The sequence below is a fragment of the Chanodichthys erythropterus genome, chromosome 21 (genome assembly GCF_024489055.1).
Source record: "Chanodichthys erythropterus isolate Z2021 chromosome 21, ASM2448905v1, whole genome shotgun sequence".
NCBI lineage: Eukaryota > Metazoa > Chordata > Actinopteri > Cypriniformes > Xenocyprididae > Chanodichthys > Chanodichthys erythropterus.
Window position 1 is genome coordinate 29519871 of NC_090241.1, and position 25339 is coordinate 29545209.

General features: G+C 35.4%; 1 protein-coding gene across 1 annotated transcript in view; it reads left to right on the forward strand.

Annotated features, from left to right (window-relative positions):
• Positions 1 to 25339, forward strand: part of cntn4 (contactin 4) — a 126206-nt gene that overhangs the window by 77506 nt on the left and 23361 nt on the right. The window contains exon 13 of the mRNA XM_067372625.1: positions 16065 to 16192. Coding sequence (XP_067228726.1) covers positions 16065 to 16192 — 128 coding nt within the window. The remainder of the gene's footprint in view (positions 1 to 16064; positions 16193 to 25339) is intronic.

A 25339-nucleotide genomic window follows, 5' to 3' on the forward strand; every position in this document is an offset into this window, starting at 1 on the left:
CTGCGCCCGAGTGCATGTTTCCGAAGCTGATTTTGACTTGATTGTACATGACTGCCTTGCAGTAGTGTAGAATCTAGGCGGTTGAGTTGACAGCTAATTTTTGCCTGTGCTGTGCTGATGTGCACTTGTTTAACAAACAGTAGGATATAATAAGTTTGTGTGAGGCTCGGTGCAGCCCAAGGGAGGTTATTAACACTGGCTAGTTGTTAGATACAATTACAGCCACTGTGTGTCCTTTTGAATATGTAATATTACAGATTTTGTTTTTTTGTTTTTTTTTGTTTTTTAAGTGTCTGTGTGGTCTACTGGTTTTTGACATTCTTTTAGTAATGGTGAATTATTTAATTTCATTAGGCACATATATGTTTGCACAAAGAGTTGCCTGTGGTTTTAAAGAGGAAAGGTGATTCATTAACTCTTCATAATTTGAAATCTGTACACGTTCGGTACTAGGTGACAATATTAGATGTACGAATTTAAGTTAGCACAAAGGATCAAAGGTTTTCTGTAGAGGCATAATTTGTAAAAGACAAACTAATGGAGAGTTGACTTTCTTTTTTCACAAAGCTGTATGTCTGAAATTGCCCTCTCTCAAAGAATAGCCTTTTGAAGAAGATGAAAGGTTGCCTGGTATATATGATGGAATGGGTTTTGGAGGAAATTTGGACTGTCTTCTTTTGATCTTCATGAAATTTCTAGCTCTGGACTATTGCAGAGGAAGTAGATAGGAAACCCTGGGCCAAATGTACATGTGGGTGAATCTCCCAAAAGTGAAATTGCATCCCAAAATCAGAAGAAATAATTAAGAAATTGGTAACACTTTACAAGGTCCATTTGTTTCATTTAAGATTTCAAGGTTGTAACAAAAAACAGACCGTCCCCAACTTCCTAGGTTGTCTGTGAAAGCCTGTAAACCAGTGTCAATTTCGTTAACTAAAACTATGACGAAAAATGTTCGTTGATGACCTTTTTTCCATGACTAAGACGAGACGATGAGAGACGACACCAATTTCATTTAACGATAACGTGACTAAAACTACACATGCAATATTGTTGACGAAAAAAGATGATACTGAAATGTGGCTGAAAGACTAAACACTTTTGAAATCACTTTTTGTTTTTGTCGAATAAAAGAGACAAAACATTACAGACTGTCTTTACTAGCGGTCATGCTTACGGTTGCCAGATATCCAGAATTTAAACCCCCAATCAGAGCTTTTCTGTTAAAAGAACACGTTTTAATTAATCTTTGCTATCTGGCAACCACGAGCCCTCTATACATGCGTGAAGCAGTGCGGATAATCTGAAAACACAAGTAAGCTGGAGTTCGGCGCTCTTCATTTGAGATTTTCTACTTAAATTAAAGTGTCTATATTGCGCTGCTCGTTTACTGACTAAATCTGGGACCAAATTGCAGGCTGATATCCAGCAGTGGTTCTCAAACTGACGTATGTGAAAAGTGCCGTTCATTCTAGGAGGTAAAATGTCGTATATACACGACATTCAATCAAATTGCCTCATCTTTCGCGGTCAAAACTGACTGCACCCACACAAGCCAGCATCGCACTACATTAGTGCTGTTCTCGACAATATAACGTTACCTTTGTGAAAGTGGGGATTTAGCACTTACTAGCATGAAGAACAAATATAGACATAGACTACATGTAGATTTAAGATTAAAACTCTCTTCCATACAAAAACATACCCTTCTGCAAGTTGCTGTTTTTAATCATATTATACCAGCAAGAATATTGCCCGAATATAATATAATATAATTTCACGATGATTTTATACAGATCAACAAACAAAAGGGTAATATGTACATTTTAAATAGTATTGTCAGTATTTTTGCTCTATTTTGCAATGAAAGCCACAGCAGAACTGCAGCACACAAGCTGTTTCGTGAACGAATCTGTGGCTTTGAACGAATCGTCAATGATTCATTCATAAATACAGCTGCTTTGATACTGAATGAATGACTCGATGATTCACTCATAAAAACAGTGACTTACCGCCACCTACTGGCGGTTTTAATGTAATATTTAAAAGTATCACTTTGTTTTTATCATCATTGTATTTATTGCATTTAAAAAAAAAACATAATTAAGGCATTATTTATTTTACAAAGGTATTTATGAAGGTAAAAAAAATGCACTGGAAAAATCGATTTGCAGTCTAAGTGGAAAACACAGAAGGATGTTAAATCCCTCAGGGGTTACGACACTCTAGTCTAGAAAGTTTGAGAACCACTGAAAGAGAATATGTACATGTGCACAAGTGCTACTGCTAAGAGTGCAGTGTCAGTACAATCTCTTACCTTGATTCAAATTTTTCATAATCTTAAAAGAATTGGTCTAAAGAGAAAACTTATGACTATTTTGTCTAAAGACTACGTATAAAATAGCTAACAAAATTAATGTTGGTAACTGTAGTTTGACTAAAAGTAATGACTAAGACTTGACAAAAATGTGATGACTTCTTATCGACTAAAACTAGACTAAAATATGAAAGACTAAAATGACTAAAATGTGACTAAGACTAAGGAGCATTTTCGTCTTAAGCTAAAGACTTAGACTAAATCAAAAATGGCTGCCAAAATTAACACTGCTATAAACGGATTTTTACTGTATGTGAAGGACTCGGGGCGTTTTTGCCAGGAAAATCTAAAGGATGTGATATTTATGCACACACTCCCAGTCAAGAGCCTCTCTCATGAAACGAATGCTTATACAATGTTCAGGATAATGCCGAAAGAGCTATTCTTTATTGTACTGTCAATGTGTTAAAGGGATTAATTCAAACTATAGTCTCACATAGCCAGAGCTATATGATCTACAGTCTCAAATATACTTATTAATCAAACTATTATAACAGTGTGATTTTAATTATTTCAACTGTCGACATGATGCCGGTGAATCGCAGAGCTGGTGCGAACATATCAACATAGCTATGATCAGATAACTGTCGTGTTTGTGTTTACTTATTGAGAGGAAAATGTGCAGCACATATTTACATATTCATCGAAACTAAATTTACATATTCATCCACACTCTCAGCAGTGTGGATGAAGTCTGGATGTTTGTTAATGGTATATTGCTGCAAAGGTATTTCCAACTTTTTATTTCTAAGCAAAGAAGGAAAAAAAACTTTGCCTTGAGTATATTGGGACAATGAATCACATTCAGTCTCTTGTGCGTTATTTGTTAAGTGCCTTAAGTTGCTGGCTGATGATGATGATAAAAACAAAGTGATACTTCTAAATATTACATTAAAACCACCAGTAGGTGGCGGTAAGTCACTGTTTTCATGAGTGAATCATCAAGTCATTTATTCAGTATCAAAGCAGCTGTATTTATGAATGAATCATTGACTATTCGTTCAAAGCCACAGATTTGCAACTCACTTAACGTCCACCGGTGTCAATAATAACAAGGGTTTCTGAATTCTGAATCTGAATGTTAGTTAATGTTAGTTTCAACATTCAACTAATACATTATTAAAATCAAAAGTTGCATTTGTTAAAGCAGACCTATAAAAACATGCCTTTTTTGTGTGTGTCCCTGCTGATTCTGGCCCCCTTTCCAGAAGAGGGCGGAGCTTTAACAGCTCACACTTCAGTTGCTCAACAGCAACAAAGCTGGAGAATCTCACGCAGCCAAAATGACGATCGTCAGTAATGGTGTACAGCCTTACATTATTCAAACCAGAGTCGGCTTTGTTGCGTGTTCCTGGGGGCAGGGTTTATGTAAATTTTGGGGTTTGTGATGTCACCAACCAACCCGGGAAAAAGTTTGTTTTAGTCCTTAGCATTGAACTTTGAGCGTTGTAACTTTGCAGATGTTGTTTATGCTCAAACAGCAACATTACACACTAACTAAAGTTAAAAAAGTTGAATCATATTCATGGACCCCTTTAATATTATTTAATGAACCTAAGCTAACATGAAATAACCAGTTATATTATTATTAACTAATCTTAACAAAGATTAATAAATACTGTAACAAATGAATTGTTCATTTTTAAGGTTAGTTAATGCTAATGTTAACAAATGGGACCTTATTTTAAGGCAGTACGAAGAATTTATATTTTCCATAAAGAAAATGAAGCATATTTTAGGACTTATGCATTGTGACATTATGTTTATGACAATTATTCATACATTAAAGTAGTATTTTGTGTGCTACCTTTAATGGATATTTATTTAAATATTAATTAGAAAAATATGAGAATGTAATGAGAATCAACATAATGGGAATTACAATTATAAAATGTCCAGACATGACAGTAATTATACTGATGATAATGTGCTTAATTGTCACAAAAACACAGTGGTTCTAAAATAGGCTTCATTGTCTATATAATTTTTTTCTAGTATAATTTTTTGGTTTGTTTGGCCTGTGACCTGTTTTTTCATGGACATAATATATAAAACAGTATGCCGACCGTCTTTTGGTAACATGCTAATGTTGAGTTAACTTCCCACTTGTAGATGCGGTCTGTGCTTTTACAGAGCGAGAGCGAAAGATGAAGCAGAAAAGAGAGGAGGAGTGGGATGAGTACACTCTATGAAGTGATTGCTTGTCAGGATGATTTCCATTTAAAAGCGCGTCTGCCACAGAAGGCTGCAGTGCAGGTGAATGAAGGGCGGCGCGATATCAATTCAGAAAGCTCCGTATAGGAGAGGTTGTGGAGGCGAGCAGAGCTGCTGTCATTGCTGATATAGGACACGTTTGAGGGCTGGGATCCGTTTACTTATCTAATTAAGCCCACTTTCCCTTATCTTGTTATTATAGAATTAAGCCTTAACTTGATTTTCAGCCTAATGCTTAAAAGCACCTGAATGTATTCGCTAAGTTCTTTGACATCTCGCCTTAACTTCTTCTTTCCTTCAAAACCAGGCACTTTAATTTAATAGTCATGGTAAAAATACACAATGTATGCAACATGCTGTTGCATTTATTAAAAAAGAAAGTTGTTTATTATTTTTAGATGTCACCTTCTGTTTTTTTCCACAGCGAAGCCCATTGTTCTGCTTTTTTTTTTATTTTTAATCTAATTGAACACCTGTTTGGAACTTGCCGTCTCATAGACATAAAGATTGAACATGATGCCACCATAAAACAGAACGTTTCTCACAGCCAAAAAATAAATACGAATACATTTTCCTCATTAGCTCACCTTAAGGCTCATCTGCCTAAACTGTTGTGTTGCCAGCTCATATGGTTCATTTTAATTTCATATTCCTCTCTCACCAGGGGAAATTAGGCGGTGTCAGTCAGTAGAATGTCATTTGAAGGGGAATGGGCCCACCAGCGGAGATCTGGAACATGCCCCAAAGCTTCAAATTCTTGGTTAAAACCCAACCATAGAGGGTCTCTATCAACATATTACCCACCCCTTTAAATAGAATGTCATTTACTTAACCTCCTATGGCTGTGTTTTGCTAATGTTGGCTAAAAGACTCTTTTAACTAGCAGAGCATAATTTGATATGCCGTGTGGCGCAGCCATGCCACAGACAATCTATAGGTATAGATTTGCACGGCAGACAATTGGTCAATCAAGATGGTGGACAGCACATTGATTGCCACTAATGTTATGTTTGCAGTCTCACACAATTGATGCGTAACTTTAATCAAATTCTCGATGGAACAATTAGTCTGTTAGTCTTTTGATATTTTTCTTAAATATACAATGGGGTCCAAATGTCTAAATCCACATGTGAAAATCTGGATTTATTTTTTTCCATTTAAATCTGGAGAGATTGAAGATTTTGAAAAAAGAAAATTCTAAAAAAATTTCTAGATTTTGAGCTATGACTAAAATGAAGAAATATTTTAGATTTTGCATTATTTTGGGTCACTAATTACATTAGTTTTATTGTGAACTGCTTTGTACAGAACATCAAATGTTCTTCGCTATTTGTTAAATTAATAAAATAATTCAGTCACACTTTAATTTAGGGTCCAATTCTCATTATTAACTAACTATTAACTATGACTTTTGCCACAATAAACTCCTAATTCCTGCTTATTATTTAGGTAGTTATTAAGTTTAGGTATTGGGTAGGATTAAGGGATGTAGAATATGGTCATGCAGAATAAGGCATTAATATGTGCTTTATAAGTATTATTAAACAATAATACATTAAACAATAATAAGCTTTAGTAGTAGTAATAGTAATAGTAGTAGTAAAGTAGTAGCTAGTAATATGCATTATAATAAGCAACTACACTGTAAAAAAAATCACAACATTTTTTCTTTTGTCAAATCAACTTAGGTAATGAATATGGTTCAGATAACATAATATCTTGATTTTCTGTTGATTAAACCAATCGCCTTCATTGTAATTAACTCAAATTTTTTAATTTCAATTAACTCAAAATTTTAGGTTAACCACGTAACTTACTTTTTTTAAGTTAAACCAACAATTAATTTTTACAGTGTAGTTAATAGTGAGAATTGGACCCTAAACTACAGTGTTACCAATCATTATTTTTGAAAAAATGTGCATTAGATTATAAAAATGCAAAACAGAAACATTTTCTCTAGTGGTCTCAGACTTTGTGACCCCAGTGTATTTGAATCCCCTTCCTTTTTACTGCAGTAATAACTCTCTTCAGGATCAATTAGTTTAATTTGGTGAAATAAAACTCAACCAGAATGCAAATGAATGCAGAGGTTTGGCCGTGATTAGTTTGGCGTGCTCTTTACTAGTCTAAGTGCTATGTTAGACTCGGTGGGATTAGATTTATCTTGGGGGACTTAGAGGCTAATATAATTTTTCAAAGAACGAATGTGCCAGCGCAGCACCAGTAATCCATCTTGGTCTCTTCGCACATTTCGAGCATCATATGTGTGTTGCTCTTTTTATTCCTAGAAGGAATTGTGTGCATATGAGTGTGAGAAAAAGAGAGATGAATATCAGTCTGAAAGAATGAAGCTGAAGAGCCGTTTGTGATTAAAGGAGCCCGGTTTGAGTACACCCACAAGCCCACAGTGTTTGGCCCTGATAAACAGTTTCTGCGCAGCTGCTGACCCTGGGGATAGATATTACTGAAATTAAAAGCCTCGGTTACTACTGGAAATATGCCCTGCACTGCAAACATGAAATGATACAATTTTCATGTGTTAGCATTTTTGTTTGTGTTTGGGGCTGTTTTGTGTTACTTTGTATCTGTTATTATTATTATTATTATATTGATTCTTGAGTAATGGAACCAAACAAGCTACAGAACTGAAAAATATATGTTTATGTTCTGAAATTGTTTTGGACGAATTTGTTAAACATGTCCTGCTTCTTCCATTTTCTCACAAAATGTGTTTTTTTTCCTTGTCTAAAGCTTAATCTAGTTCAACACCATCCAAACATAATGTCAAATATTTATCATAAATATTGAAAAATCTAGCATTCACTAAAGAATGAATGATTTTCTATTGAACTGTCACCACAGTCGGACTGAAAACAATATTTTTTTATGTCACGCTTTAAAAGTAGTAGCCATTTTGTTTCTAATAGAACCTACTTAAAATTATGGTAATTATCAAAAAAAAAAAAAAAAAAAAATACAGAGTTTCTTCACAATTTTTTTGATGGATTTCACATATACACTACCATTCAAAAGTTTGAGGTCAGTAAAAATTTTTAAATGTTTTTGAAAGAAGTCTCTTATGCTCACTCAGGATACATTTATACAGTAAATACAGTAATATATATATATATATATATATATACGTACAGTACCTTGTTTTGTACCCAATACTCAATACTGAATATTCATTCATTCATTCATATCTAATGGTATCGACAAAAAGTCTTTTGAGGCCTTTGAGACCTTTCGGATCATAATAATGTTTCGTTAGACTTATATTTAAGTTTAAAAGTGGAAATGTTGCTGTTTTAAAAGCTCATGGTTAAAGGGATAGACAAATAGATGTTGTCATCATTTACTCACCTCACATTGTTCCAAACCTCTATGGGTTTCTTTTTTCTGCACAAATGAAGATATTTTGAAGAATGAGAGTAACCAAACAGTTGACAGTAGCCATTGACTTCCATAGTAGGAAAAAAATCAATGGCTACCATCAAATGTCTGGATACCAACATTCTTCAAAATATCTTCTTTTGTGTTCAACAGAAGAAACTCACTCATGTTTGGAACTACTTGAGGGTGAGTAAATAATGACAGCATTTTTTGTGTGAACTAACCCTTTAAGTTTGTTTCCTGTCTCGAGAGTCAGTGATTTATATGTAAAATATAAGTGGCTTATAGCAGAGCATAACATATTTCTCGGCATATTATTTAAGTCCATACTGCGCACAACTGATTTAAAGCTAAATTATTACGCCAGCTGGTGCCTTGTTGATTTATTTCACATTGTGAAATGACATAGAATTATCTTGTGGAATGGCAAGAGCCGAATGTACCCATACTAAATCAGTGCATTGAATAATTGAACAACGTTGAATGTGTTAAGAAAATTACCTCAGGATAAGTGGCAAGGCAATGCGAGCCTCCTTTTAAGGTGGGGAAAAAGTAGCAGCATACGTCGCAAATTATTCTCTACAGGGAATGCATCTTGACGTCGCAGTTGACACTTAGCTCCGTGGCACGAATATAAATTTTGTACCTGTGTATTTTGGGTTTACAAAAGTAGAGATTAATACTTCTTCCTCCACGTTTGTCTTTACCCGTCTCTTCCATTTTCATTTTTACAAATCTCTGCATTGCCATGGAAACTTAATGCTGGTCCTCCCGAGACAAGGGGTCAATGTGCCGAGTGCTCGCAGGAAATGTCACAGCCGCTTTAGCTCACAGCTCCACCGTTCTTTTGCTATTTTAATACCAAAAGGAGAAAAACACCATTGTACACAGCTGGTTGTCTAAAACGCCTGCTCTTTGAGCTCGGCTTGGTGTCCAGATGCTTCTGTCAATCATTTCTTATCACTCCCATTATATCTGAATTGCCAAGCCCTTTGGACACCCACGGAGTGAGCGACACCCGCATTATTAAACCCAAGAGCCGTCTCTGACTGACAAACCAAATAATGCCTGTCGTGAAGACTTAGATAAAAGCCATGGGTGAATTCTGTGTGAGCCAATTTCAGTGGTTTCTCTTGTAAATATGCCCCAAATTTGGAGATGTTGAGCTCATGGCACATTGGATTTACTTCACTTCATATTTTTGCCTTTATATATCAGTGTATACCAAAGAAATCAATGTCTTTCTCTGTATTCCTGATTTATACCGAACTTAATCAATAAGGCCTGCATTATAAATACAACTATACCACATTAACAGTAAGTCAGACCGGATAGACGCTGTAATTCGTAAAGGTTTGACACGGCTATGTGAGTGTCAGATGCGGCGATAATGAATGTTATGTCTTAAGAACCATTGACTCGTACACGCTAAAAAAAAAATCAATATCAATTACCTGGCTATTGGAAAAGTGTCAGAAGACAACCTTTCCATGTCCCATTTTTCCCCTCTCCTATTTTTTCCTTGACCAACAAGTGATTGCTCTGTTGTTCTAGTGATAACGGCGAAACTCATTGGAAGGCTCTTTTTTTCCCTCGTTGCAGTAATTGCCGACTAACCTTGAGGTTGAGGAGTCGAAAGCAAAGGTACGCTCATCAAGGTGGCTTCCCGTAAACAGATCTCTTGACAGAGCGCGATCTGAAATGACCTGTTTCTGCCTCCCCCGGTTTATTTATCCAGCTGACAAGGTCGTCAGTTTATCAAACGCACTTCCCAGCAGAAGGCCTACTGAGATATGGACACATGATCCATCTCAGTAACGCCAGGAGCTCTCTCACACCCCTCTTTAGGGTATTAGCCCTCAACATAGATCAGCCCTTCACGTTTGGGTCAAGCCTTGTGCCCTATTTGGAGGATAAAACGACCTATCTGGTCCTTCTGTAGACGCTGCCTCACCCTGCTACATAACCCTCCCTCTGGGTCCTCGGTAAATGTTTTTAAAAACATCACTGTTGGAACACAACCTCCAGGTAGGTCAGAGAAGGCCAGTTAGTGCAAGAGAGTTGCAACCAGCTTAAATGCGCTGTCCTGGGTCATATCTGGGAGCTCGTACAAATATGTAACATTATTTATGAGCTTTTGCCTTTAAACTTGAGCTCCATTCACACTGTTAGCGATTCAAATGCTGCAGGATGTTGAGTGTCTACTGTTGGTCACTATTCAACTGTGCCTCGTTGATAGTCATCGCATCACACTGCTGCTTGTTTGCATGAGTTCAACTCTTCTGAATTTTTTATTTGGAATACCAGTGTTCACTTTGACTCATGTTGCTGCCAATTGAAAAATTAATGACTTAAGTCGCTTTGTCTGCAAATCGCTGTCAGTATAAAAGGTTCTTTACAGGAAACTCGAGAGAGATGAAGAAAGCGGCAGGTGGGAGAAGGAAGCGATAGGATCAGGACTCGAGACAAACCTGACTTTAACCTGTCACTATATATTCTCTAAGAACATTTATAGCAGAAGCAGTATTTTTTTCTTTTTCTTTTTTAAATATTTCATAAACATTTTATTGCATCATTTTAAACATCTTTTTTATTGCATTTTAGACTATTTGTGTATTTATTTTTTATACATTGGGGAGTTTTAATGGCACTTTTTGCAGGTTACATCAGGACACCAGTAGGTGGTGACCAGTGTTGGGGAAAGTTACTCCTTAAAAGAAAAGTAACTAATTGCGTTAGTTACTTTTTATGGAAAGCAATGCATTATATTACTTTTGCGTTACTTTTTCTCATATGGGCTGTTTGTTTGTTTGTTTGTTTTTATAACGAAATGTAAAGGCTCTTTCACACCAAAAGTGAAAAGAATAAGCCTCAGGCTGAAGGAAATGCAAAATCATGCCAGTACAGTAGAGGGCGCAGTTCAAACTAACAAAAGCCTTTCAGCTGTGCTGACATTCTGGAATACAGAAGAATAGGACACAGAAGAAGATGAGTAAATGTATGCTCACATTTAGTCTAGAACTAGTCTAGAATAAGCATCATGTTTACACAACACCTTTGATTTCTCTCAACATGGGGACAAGAGAGGTAACAGTAAATTTAAAAGTAATGCATTACTTTAGTTACTTTGAAAAAAAGTAATCGGATTACTCACATTATTTGTAATTTGTTACCCCCAACACTGGTGGTGACATTGTGAGTAACAACTGAGTCATTCGCTCAAATGAATTGACTATATTGAGACACCGATTCATTCACAAATTCCACTTTTATTTTATTCTTATTTATCCAGTATATTGTAGTTCATCTAAAATTTAAAATAAATAAAATAATTTATAAATAATATAAATGTAAAATATAAAAATAATAATCAGAGATCTGATTGATTGATTGATTTTGATTGATTGATTTTGAGCTGTAATGGCCAAACAAAATGGCTAATGATTGTTTATTTGCAAAAAGAGAGATGGAACTCTTGCTACATAGTCATGATTTCCTCAGTGTTGATGAAGGTGTGGTGGTGAATGATTTTTTTTTTTTTTTTTACAGAAAAATAATTACATCCCTTTTGGAATTGTTGTCTTAAAACCACAAACATTTTTACTTCACCTTGTACCTCTGTTCTATTTGACCTAGCGTTAAGTGGATGAAATTCTGAAGAGCGAGTTTAAGAGCTTGTTGAAGTTTATTAAGTGATGTGCTCAGACTGAAAATGCCTCAGCAAAGTCAACAGAATTTTTATTATTCCACTCATGCTTCCATTTCCGGAGCAAATGTTTTGAAATGAAAAAGAATATACTAACAGATATTAAGGTCATGTTCCTCCACTCCTACAAGATTTTCAGAATTATGCCTTTTGTCCAATTCTTACATTCACAAAAAAAAATAAATAAATAAAAAGGGACACAGGAGAGGTGCATTAACCAATTCACTAGTGATTTAAGTCAATTCACAGAGGTTTTTGGCAGAGGCTTTTTGCCAGACAACAGCCAGAAGAGGCAACAAGCATTTAGCACACACTGTCCAGTTTATGATTTTCAGAGGAAAGCTCCTACATGATGAATCTTATTCATGTCTCCGATCTGTCTTTCCCTGCAAATCATAAAAGCTCATAATAGCTCGCTTTTGCCTCTGTAGCATAGTTGTCTTTGTACCAACTCTAAGCACACTTCTGGGGTGATTTGAGAATTCCCTGCAACATAGTGCCTCTCTTTAAGCTGCTCAGCAGTGCTGTGTCATACAGGCTTGTACTCTGGTAGGAGATTTACAGCTGTCCTTATTAGCTGTTACGAATGGGAGATGAGGAGACCAGCACTCAGGTTCATCTCGCTGGTGAATTATTGATAGATCTTCGCCCGCTCAGACTGGATAGAGGGACTGGTGTGCCTGTCCAAGAATAGATGTGCTCTCCAAGTATGTTCAAGACCACAGACTGTCTCACCAACCTTAGGAGTCTCCTCTGTTTGAATCCATCAATGTCAGAATGAGTCCGTCAGGTTTGCTTACTCTGCTGAAAGGTCAGCTTATGAATTTTCACACTGCTTTATACTGGTTAAAGGTGCAATATGTAAGATTTAAGGATTAAAATGTTTCCAACAATGTTTTAAATCCAGAGAAATCAGCTATTTTAACCAATGTAATGGCCCGTGTCAGTGCGTCACCTTTCAATGCCATCATACCCGCATTACCCTCGATTTCCAGATTTAATTCCGTAGAAACCAAGGAGACACCAAAGACGCTTTAATATATTATGTGTTTTATTAGACAGTTGAGCAACTCTTTAGATACATTTATTGGCAGAAAACTCATTTTAAACACATTTAATAGAATAAAAAAAGTATGTGAATGGCAAAGCTCATATTTGATCTTTTGATGGTAATTTGATGAGAAATGTTTGAGTTCATATTGAGATCTCTGTCTTTTGATTGCAGGGATCCTGGCAAACCTGAGCACAATTTGGTATATTTTTGAGAACTCTTCTGCAATTTTACAGGAACCGTGTAATATTCCTTTTGGGAACACTTTATTTTGATGGTCCACTTTAGACTTTATTCTATAACTTTAAGTAACTTTGCAACATTTCAACGAACTCGTCAACTTGTTCTTCTAACCCAAACCCTATCACATAACCCTGACCTAACAGTCTACTAATACTCTAACAAGAGTTAGTTGACATGTAGTTACTTATAATTAGTAGAATGTCTGAAGTGGACCATCGAAATAAAGTGTAACCATACATTCTCATAATAAAATTCTGAGAAATCTTTCTCCTGGAATTGCTGTCTAGGAGAAACAATTGAGTTTATTCATTGCTTGTGGCCTAACTTTATTTTCTGACACCAGAATCTGAAATCCATGCACATCCTCCGCATGTCAAAATATTTATCCTTGTATACCTGAAAGAATTGTCTAAAGGTGGGAAGAGACAGGGAGAGTAGTGTTATAAGGAGATGGGAAAACAAATGTATACCATAACTCATAAAACATCACGAACAGCTGGAGAGCTGCATAAAAGCAGGTCATTCCTTGATCTAGATAAGACAATGTGCTGGCCTATTTGTTGGTAGTCTCTGGAGGTAGGGTGCATAACGGAGGAATGAGGAAGAAAGAAAAAGAAGGGGAAAATTTCACCTTTATCTCTGATAAACTGTATTTTACCTGCTTTGTTGTGACCTGCAATTGTGAGACCTTCCGGTCTGTGAATATATATGCACTGCCATTCAAAAGTTCAGGGTTAGATTTTAAACTTTTATTCAGGAAGGATGCATTAAATTGATCAAAAGTGGTCAAATGTTTTCCACAAAATATTAAGCAGCAACTGAACATTAATAAGTACTGTTTCTTGAGCTCCATATTAGCATATTTCTAATTGGAGGAATGGCAGCTGAAAATACAGCTTTGCCATCACATGAATAAAATTACATTAAAAATCTATTGAAATAAAAAGAAAAATTATGTTAAATTGTATTTTGAACATAAGAAACTTGTTTTTAAATCATTAAAACATTCTTACAGTATATTCAGCAAATAAAAATATATGAATGAGATGAATGTTTCACCATATGAAGTTCTCAGATTTCTCCAATAAAATAAATTACAGTACTTTAGGATTGTTGGTAAATTTTCCACTAAGGTAAAAGATGTGTGACAGACGCTGAAGGTTTTCCACTAGACTGTTGGAACATGACTGCAGGGATTTTCTCTGGCGCTGAGGTCAAGCACTGATGTTCCAATTCATCCCGAAGGTGTTCAGTGGAGTTCATGTCTGGGCTTTGTGCAGGCTAGTCAAGTTCTTCATACTCAGTTAACACATTTTACTAGTGCCGTTTGACATTTTTTGTCATTGCCACATGGAAAATCACCCCCGTTTCTACTGAAAATGAGTGTATGATATTGACGTGCATGTTTGAGTGTATGTTTGATTTTATGCTCCTGTTATTGATGGGTGAAGCTGAAATATGTGTTTGTACCAAACCGATCATTCATACGAATGCGTATGACCTCACTCAATTCGTATGAATTTATACAAATGACCTACACCTAACCCCGTCCCTAAAACTACCCGTCACTGAGATTTAGACAAATCATACAAATTCGTACTAGTGAGGTCATACAACGCTATCTCACGACCAATTCGTACTTATTCTACGAGGTGGCTATTTCGTATAAATTCATACGACCTCACTCGTTTGAATTCGTACGATTTGTCTAAACCCCAGTGACGGTTAGGTTTAGGGGCGGGGTTTGGGGTAGGTCATTCATATGAATTCATACGAATTTATCAACTCGTAAAATACATACGATTTAGCAAAAAAATTTATGAATTAGTACGAATGAGGTCGTATGAATTCATACGATTTAGCCACCTCGTAAAATACGTACGAATTGCCGTGAGATCGGGTTGGGTCATAAGAATTAGCCACCTTGTAATATACTGTACGAATTGGTTGTGAGATAGCGTTGGTATGTACCTGTGTACAGAAAACAACATATCTCACCATTGTGTGTTTTAGGACCATTATTGTCTTTCTTTCTTTTACAGTATGTTCTGTTCACCATATTATCATTACATTTGACACACTTCAGCTGTGTTAATTAGAAATATATTTTTTATTGGGGTCCTCCCAGAGTCATTAATGAAATCCACAGTTTGTGGAATTGGATTATTTATATTCAATGTTTTGTCCACACCAATTAAACATCCCTTCCCCTAAGCTATCACAGCTTTTCAAAATAGTACCATCTATAATATGGCACCATGTTGTTGTTTTTTTCTCCTGTTTTCCCCTCTCACGTTTTCTCTCTTTTTTTTTTTTTGTCTTTTCACACACTAACATTATCATGTATAACTTGCTTATGGCTCACTCATTCTTGAGTGTCGTGGCTAGAATAATTAAAATGCCATCATGAATTAATGAAGCACTCCCTATTTTTCTCCTTCATCCTCAAGGTCTCCACATCATGCGTTTTATCTTTGAGGATGTTTTTTAAGACCCTTTTATGTGTGTATGCACTACAAGGTTTAAAGATCATTTTGTATTTGAATATTTTAACTGATTTTTCCATTGACCTACATAAAAACAGGTGTTCAAATTTACATTGGTTTGATTCTGGTTCAAGGATCAATATTTGAGTATAAAAGGGAATATATTATTCTAAATGGCCAATGGAAGATATCCTGGCAGCATTAAAACAGCATTGTAAAAAAAACAAACAAAAAAAAAAATTTTTCATCACCACTCTTATTCCGCTTAAAAACATGTTGACAGCAGTGTGTGTTGAAGGTGGGGGTTTGAGATCTGACAAGACAAAGTTTCATAGCGATGTGCAAAGGCTGAAAAATCTTTAAAACTGTCCTGAAATTGCACTCTTTTTACTGAGATGGTCTCTGTTAGAATGTCTAGATCATCTTGCATCACACACTTAAAATCTCTTCAGAAGTCTCAAGTCTTAAATAGCTGCAAAACCTGTCCTTGTACTTTTATCCTGTCAAAAAATAAATTGCTTTTGTTGATTGCTGGCTTGAAGTAACAGAAGCACTCTGAAGTAATATTATCATGTGTGTATGTTTGCCTTGCAGAACTGCTATATTGGAGAGTGGAAGCCTTCGGATATCCAACACCACCAAATCGGACGCTGGCACATACACGTGTGTCGCCCGTAATCAGTTTGGTGAAGCCAGCAGCTCAGGGAACCTGCTTGTTAAAGGTATTTGCTTGAATTCAGTTATTTTGGAGACTGTAGCCTCTTCTGACATATATTTAATGGATTATTTGGTTTGATTAACTTTTAAAAATAAAGGTTCCACAAGGCGGGTTTCACGGTGATGCCATTAGGGGCTTTAGGACCTGGTAGGAACTCAGTTATAGGAACTAGCCACCAGGGTGGTCCTCAGAGAACTAAATTTTCCCCTAGGGCCATTTTCCTGGTTGCATTTGCACCACTAGTAGGAACTCTAAAGTGATGTAAGCTATCGCTTACGTCCTGCCGATATGGTTGTTATGCGAGACTTTTATTTTGAAGGCGCTGAGAACGCCAGCCTGAGCAGCGCTCCCATTCTCCATCTTCATTCTTCATCAATACATCATTAGATACAACTGTTAAACAAAGTAAGTAAACGGTTTACGAAAAAGTATTATAGTGTTCGCCATGTGGTGATGGCTAATGTCACTAGCTGAGCAGAAATACATAATCATAGTTCACTTGGTCCCTTCAAAGTTGTGTTAGATTTCCTTCTTAGTGTAAAGGTTGAGAAGTGCCTGGACTTTAGCGTTGGTCCATCTATCGCTGTATTCCACATTTGTGGTGTTAGTTATTTGAGTAAATACATAGGCTATAAGCTGTGTGTTTACAATGCAGTGGCAATCTGCCAATCAGTGTACACCTTCGTCGCTGGTAGTTTCAATTGTGCTGGGTTAGACCCTACTCTGAAAGAGGTGCCCAAACTATAACTAAAATAATTCTCCGTTTCTGTGGTGTGAACATGCTAAAAAGCAGGTACTTCTACCAATAGTTACAGGAACAATGAAAACTTCCTCCAAGATCCATTTTTGGTTCCTTAAAGAACCTTTCAGTGAACAGTTCTTAAAGTTCTTTTTTTAAAAAGATGTAATATAAGTCTAAGGTGTCCCCTGAATGTGTCTGTGAAGTTTCAGCTCAAAATACCCCATAGATTTTTTTAACTGCCTATTTTGGGGCATAATTAGAAATGAGCCGATTCAGGGTGTGTGACCCTTTAAATCGGGTGCTCCACGCCCAAAGAGCTCGGGCTTGCCCTAAACAACATAAAAAAAAGTTCAAACAGCTAATATAACCCTCAAAATGGATCTTTACAAAGTGTTCGTCATGCAGCATGTCTAATCGCGTAAGTACAGTGTTTATTTTGATGTTTACATTGATTTTGAATGAGTTTGATGGTGCTCCGTGGCTAACAGCTAATGCTACACTGTTGGAGAGATTTATAAAGAATGAAGTTGTGTTTATGAATTATACAGACTGCAGGTGTTTATAAATGAAAATAACGACGGCTCTTGTCTCCGTGAATACAGTAAGAAACGATGGTAACTTTAACCACATTTAACAGTACATTAGTAACATGCTAACGAAACATTTAGAAAGACAATTTACAAATATCACTAAAAATATTATGTTATCATGGATCATGTCAGTTATTATTGCTCCATCTGCCATTTTTTGCTATTGTCCTAGCTTGCTTACCTAGTCTGTTGATTCAGCTGTGCACAGATCCAGACATTCTGCCCTTGTCTAATGCCTTTCATAATGTTGGGAACATGGGCTGGCATATGCAAATATTGGGGGCGTACACCCCGACTGTTACATAACAGTTGGTGTTATGTTGAGATTCGCCTGTTCTTCTGAGGTCTTTTAAACAAATGAGATTTATATAAGAAGGAGGAAACGATGGAGTTTGAGACTCACTGTATGTCTTTTTCATGTTCTGAACTCTTGTTATTTAACTATGCTGAGGTAAATTCAATTTTTGAATCAAGGGCACCTTTAAAATAACCACTTTTTTTAAGTGTAAAAAACATTTTATTAGCACTTTATTTTACAGTCCTGTTCCCAATGTACGTTGTAATTATTATAGTAATTACAATAATTGTGTAATAACTAGGATACTAACCCTGAACCGACCCCTTAACCTTACCTTAACCCATGAAGTTATCTTGTATTACCTAGTACTTTCGTAGATAAGTACACTGTAAGTACATGTAAGTGCATGTACTGTAAAATAAAGTGCAACCGAACATTTTAATAATTTAAGAACTTTTTTCCACTATAAGAACCTTTGTACAATGGCAATTTTTTATGTAGCCAATAATGCCAATAAAGAACCTATGTTTCTTAGCGTGTATAGGACATTCTGCATTGCATTACAACATCTTTTCAGTATGCTTATCTGTATTATGTCTAAGTAGAATATACCTTCCAAGGCTATCTGATCTTAGCCAAGTGGAATCCTTTTATTTCCTAATGAGATGAAGGAGTGTAGTGTCAGAACACTAGCATGGGGAACCCGGAGGGACCCAGATCACACTTGTGTTGAGTCACTGGAGCAGTGAGTTATTATGCTGTATTAAATATGAATGAGAGGTGGGTGTGCAGTGCTGAGCATGTTCACTTAGGAGTGTTCTAAGGCTGCGGGGAATTTCAGGATGTAAGCACAACTCAGTGTAGGTCTCCATACCCTCTGCAACGTGTGTGTTTTACCTCCCTCATCGCTCTCTGTTCCTTCCTCTTTCTCTTGAGCAATATTTGGGCAAATTAGTTTTCTAAACAGCATGCAAGTTATGATTAATAACACGGGCTCCTCTGATTTCATATATAGATTCAGTTGGAATTGGGATCTTATGTTTTTATCAAGATGGGCAAGGTTGTGCAATACAGAATTTAATTGAGAATGCCTTTGAAATCCCAGTTAGAATTAGAATTTAGGTAACAAACTGGATGAATGTAAGGAAATAGAATTAAACTGAATTGACATTCAAAAACATTTAGTTAAAATTCCAATTCCACTTCCAACATATTCATTTAAAAAGGGCTTATTCTTCAGTTCTTTTTTTTTTTTTGCAAAACCCTGTAGATGGGAGTGTCTTCTGTCTGGATGTAGGCTTATACAGAAAGTAAACCCATTGAAACAAACTGAATTAAATCACATATGTGATTAATTATAACATTATGCATTAAGGTAATGTATTAATTATGGCTGTTTTGAACAGTCTAGAATCTCCTGTTTGATTTAATTCTCTTTTTAAATTGGATTGGATGCCAGCAGTACTTGAACCACCAACTGTTATTTGACCAAAAAGTTGGCAAAAATTCATAATGAAGGTGAACCAGGTAGCACGACTACAAATGTAGCTGTAGTTACAGTATTCAGTGAAGGTCAAAATAAATGAGAAGCACTGTGAAAAAATATACCAAAATCACAGACATTCCTATCTAGTAAGGATTAGATTTCTGAGAGGTCGCCCAATGTAGCTGAAGAACAGTGGGTAATTTGTTCTGAGGAATAAAATCACACTGTAAAACAAATTTACCTAAACTCCTCAGGGAAAATTGGGCTTTTCTTTCATATTCGTAGTTTTTTCCATATTCATTGTATATATAGCAGCATTTTGGCCACCACTCCACAACACACTAGTATTGTGGCAGATCATACACAAAATAGTTTTAAGTATATTTTAGCTTTACACATCATACTCGCTGAAATAAAACCATGCAGCCTTTTTCAGCACAGCTACCAAAAGCACTTGCTTTCCAACCATTTTAAAGAAAGTCTTTAAAATGGGTGTCCTTAACAAACATTCAGAAGGCTCATTTTAATGTAATCCTGAAAAAAGCAAAAGTACATGTCTATAAAAAGATCCATATTTATCGCCTTACTCAAGTTGTTTTAGAAGTGAATAATTTCTCAAACTTCAGGGTTTCTTGTGCCTTAAGTGTGAGATTTTACTTCATTAACCTTTGTCAGGCATTGAAACCCTAAATCATTGCGTTTCAAGGGGAGATCCATCAAAAACTCAATAAATATTGAGTCCCCTTCATTTTATATTCGTATGTATTATGTTATCAACTTATTGACATGACGCAGGGGGAATGTGGTATGAGTAAATGGTATTTATAGATAGATGGACTGGGGCAGAGAACCTTAAACACGATTGATAGATAGATGCAATGAGGCTGGGCACTTTTCACTTGCCAAAGATGTCAAAAGAAGTGATACACCACTGGCAGCTATATGTCAATGTCCATTTTCTTTCCATTAGGATGTCAGAAGGGCATACACATGCTGCATCAGCAAAGAACATCAATACTTATACCGTACAGTCAAAACTACTGTAGACATCATTAGAGCAAAGCTAAAACCTTATGTTCTGCAAAAATTGAATCAGTCAACATACTGAATGGATAGCTTCTGAAATATCAGTTATTTTTTGTGAATACAACTTTAGAGACAAAATAAAGCTTTTTATTTTATTGTTTATGTGAAAATTAAGATTCATTAAATGTTTAATGCCTTTATATTTATTTTAAGCTTGTTTACCTGCTTTGATATTTAAGATACTTCATTCCATTCTGCAATGGAAAAAAATATATAAAAGACATTGAAATTAATAAAATATTAAGAAGTCATGGAAATTTATATAGTGAACTTTTTTCTCAAATATTTTCTATTGATAATGTTTTTCGCTAAAAAAAAAAAAAAAAAAAAAAGTTATTTCAGTTCCAGCTAGTTTATATATATATATATATATATATATATATATATATATATATATATATATATATATATATATATATATATATATATATATATATATTGATGTTGTACAAATAAGTATCTGCCCGAACAAAAAGCATGTGTAATGTTTGAACACATGCAAATACTAATGAGATTGCATAGTCCAAACTCCATGTGTTTGTTCTTGTTTTAAAGTTTAATGCAGTTTTCTACCCCCAAAAACAGTCCAACATAAAAACAAATCTGTTGTGACTGAGCGTGTTGTCAAGTTTGCTTAAAGGTCCGATCCATTTTTGTTTCCGTCTGCACGCCGTCATCTCTGAGGCCTTCAGACACCATCTCAACAGCTTTCTAATAAAGCACCTTGGAGGTAGTTCTCCTTTTAGTGGTTGCTATAGTGACCGCTTTGATTGTTTCATTTGCCCTTTTTTAAGATGCAAATGCAAATGTCTTTTGCATGAGTCATATCATTATTCTTTAACATGGCTGTTTCCTCTATATTTAGAGATTATCCATAAGGCTGCTTGGTGTAAATTGTGTCCATTGGGGAGAACAGTGAACACTTTTTGTGTGTTTTTTTGTTTTTTTTTTGGGTGTGTGTGTGTTTGTCCTTATTTTTTTTGTATAATATTTCCCCTAACGTAATATGCCTGTGATAAATTTGTTTAAAAATCTGCTACTTAAACCTAAACTAAATCCATCCGTCCATCCATCATTTTTAGTCACGTATGGTTTCAATTATGATAAGTGATACAACCCACACCATCTGGTCAGGAATGATATGCCTGACTTTTTTTTTCATGTAGATGAAAAGCTTGCATGGATGTTATGTGTATATATATATATATATAAAAATGAGAACCTGCTGATTCAGATGATACCAGTTCTGTCATTCAACATCTATTAACATAATCACAAATCCAATTATATCATAATATACAATCATAATCAGTGTTGGGGGTAACGCATTACAAGTAATGTAGGTTACGTAATCAGATACTTTTTTAAGCACCTGGTAAATTAATCACATTACTTTTAAATTTGCAACAAAATATGTGATTTATATTTTCAAATAAGTAACACAAGCTACTTTGTTGTCACATTTATTGACTGACAGCTCTCCGGTCCCCATGTTGAGAGAAATTGTGAATAAGTGCAGAGGTGTTGTGTGCGCTGTGTAAACATGATGGTTATTGTAGTTCTAGATTAAATGTGAGCATACATTAACTCATCACGCCTGCACAAAAATAGATTCATTATTCCTCAAAATGAATAAAAACAGTAAAATTCAAACTCAGAATATTACAAAAACCTGCAATAATTAAATATGTTAGGTAATACAAATGAAGATGCAAAAGCCACTAAACGCCACCTGCGTGAAAAATGAGATAACGTTATTGAACGAATGCTCTCTGCACATAGTATATGTTCATCAAATACTTTCGTTTCAAATCTGCTAAATCCCATCGTCAGCCCATTCAGAAATACAGGTTCGTTGACAGAAACTGCTAAACGCCACTTCCCTTTGTCAGCAAAAGCCTCTAAGTCCACAGAACCAATTAGAAGACACAAATTGAATCATATGATTTCAAAATGAATGATAGTGTGCGTGTAAAGAAAATCGTTAAAGTGGCAATGACAGGATTTCTCGAGTAGCATGTAAACACAACAGTGTTTTGTGTGCTGCGTTATTAACCTACATTAAAGAACAGCTTGCATCACAGCTCCCCCTACTGTGTGGATCAGTTACATTTTGAATTCTGCTTTCATCGTTTGCAATGTTTCCTTTAGTGATTTTGCAACTGTTTACTATGGCTTATTGTCCAAAGAGGTGGTCTTTGGCTGGTTTTGCAGCAAAACACAATCAAATTTGTTAAATACCAATGAATTGACTAAAGTGACATTTTTGAAAATAAGGCATTTCAATAACTGATAACCTTTTCATTGCCATGAAAGTGAAATTACTGAACCTAAACATAGGAGCCTGATAAAATATTTACAAGAAAAAATGTCAGATGGACTTTGAGGTTTTTGCATCTAAAGTATCAAATGTACTTAATGTATTTAATCTCACTTTATTTACTAATGTATTTGCTGCTGACCTTCGATGATCCAATTCAACCATACTAATATGCAAAGACGGTAACACTTTGCAATAAGGTTCATTAGTTTACATGAACTAAAAATGAACTGCACTTCTACAGCATTTATTACCATTTATTACCATTGTTAATGTTTATTTCAGCATTTACTAATACATTATTAAAATCAAGAGTTGTATTTGTCAACATTAGTTAATGTACTGTGAACTAACTTGAACAAACTATGAACTGCTGTATTTTCATTAACATTAACAAAGATTAACAAATACAGTAACAAATGTATTGCTCATGGTTAGTTCATGTTAGTTAATACATTATCTAATGTTATTATATGAACCTTAGTGTAAAGTGTTACCAAGATGACTTTAGATAAATGGCACAATAGAGTTTAATTTTTCTTTTCTTTTTTTTTTCTTTTTGCATTGTTAAAAGAGTGTTGAACTTCTCTTCTTCTCATCTTCTCACTTCTCTTTCTTCTCTTCTTTTTTTACTTATGGTGTTAAAAATAATTTAGTCTATATTGTCTACCATAAATCAGATATTTGTTAATGCAGACAAATCGTTTGTTTTCTCTGCCAGTTACTTGTAAAATCTTAATTTGTCTGTATTCCCATAGGCTGGTTAATAATTTAAAAATACATTACTTGCATTATAGATGATATATATATGCGGTCAGAGAAGCTTAGACAGAGAGAAAGAGATGGATGAGTATCTTATAAGTCTTTTATGTTGAGTCTCCGCTCCATGCTTTCATCGAAAGACCCTTTTTTGTCATCAGTGCGCCTGTTGTACAGTCACATGGTTTTTCACTTTCTAACACTGACATATTTAATTAATCAAGAGTGGAATTCTTTAATCTGGAGATATTAATTCAAGAATGAAACTCCACAGATCATTTCACACCGTAAAGGTTGAAAAGCAGGCTCATAATTATTATTATCCGTCTCTAAAAACAGAATTATCTCTTGAAAGGATGTTTTATTTCTCATTTGCTGAACTTGGATTTCACACTAAAGCAATAACTGTTCTTTCAACTCAAACTGAAGTAAAAAAAAAAAAAAAAAGAGTCTAACAGGATGGTGATTGGCCCTCAGCCTGCCTCATTACTTAGAGGCACCGTCTGCCCTGTGCGTGCTATTTGTTCCTCACGTCATCTCGCACCTTTTATTCCATTATTTCTCTTCATTAACACGGTCCTCAAACATGTCCGCTCTGTCATTATTGATGACATTTATCCAGACACTTTGTAATGCGTCTGAGGATGGGGAGCGGCCCATTAAATTGGTTATCAATCAGCCTGCGGAGAAGGATGCATCTTTTTTTTTTATCTGGATGAATTGCACGATTATCTTCAGATTTATATTTCAGAGAGAGTGTCACGGGCGTCTATTTGACACCCACCCTGAGCGTTTACTCTCAAATGCACGAGCCGTGCGTGGCTGCATCCTCGCTGACGTACAAGTGTTGCCCTATATGATCTAGCACCTTACTGTCAGTATCAATAAGGTGCTGAGACTAAGACAGGGACATTTACATCTGCAATTTCATTTAGGTGTGGAAACCTGGTTTGCCTGTGTACATCAGCGTCTGCCGTAGCCCTTATGGGAGATGACAGTAGTTTATTTAAATTGACTGCGGTGATATGAGGGCTGAAAAATACCTGTCACATTAGATTCCCACTGGATATGTTGCATGTAAACCCTCCCAGCAAACAGCGGTTGGAAATCGAGCATTGTGTCAGCCCTGCTGATGTCCCAATCATCAGAACGCTGAGAGGATATTACCCAGATTAATTAGTCTTAATTAGAAATTAGTTTTGCTGGACAGAGATTAACTGAGGATCAAATCATGTGTTTGGATGTTGGACAATGATATCAGAGTTGGTGAAAGATCATTCTCATAATGAGTTGCTTCGCTGTTGCATGCGACGTACACAATTATCCCACCAGCATCATCTCTTAAAGTTGCAGTGCACACATTAAACATAATCAAAAAATAACTTAAAACTGTGGTTGAATTTTTTTAAATGCATTTTGGTATAACAATTATAATATAGTAGTATAATATATTGCTCATTGTTATACTTAACAAAAAACAGTAAAAAACATACTTATAAATTATTAATTTACAGTACACATTTATACCTGTTACTTTACTACTTATTCTTTTTTTTTTTTTAAAGTGTTTTATATTATATTATAAATTTATAATTACAAAGTAATTATAAATAATTAAAAAAATATATATATTTATTTTGCTTTCAGTGATGTTCATTAAATGCTTTTATAATTGTGATTTTGTGGAACTTTCCCCACGTCTCTTTTGAAAAAGGACTAAAGCTATCATAGATTGCGCATAAATCCAAGATGCTCTATTTCAATTATTACTTTGTGATGTTTTCGACCCGTGTTGTCTGAGTACGAGCTTCAAAAAGGGGGATTGCAAGATCCGCAAGGTTATCGCGGAGGGTGGAAACTCAATTGGAAG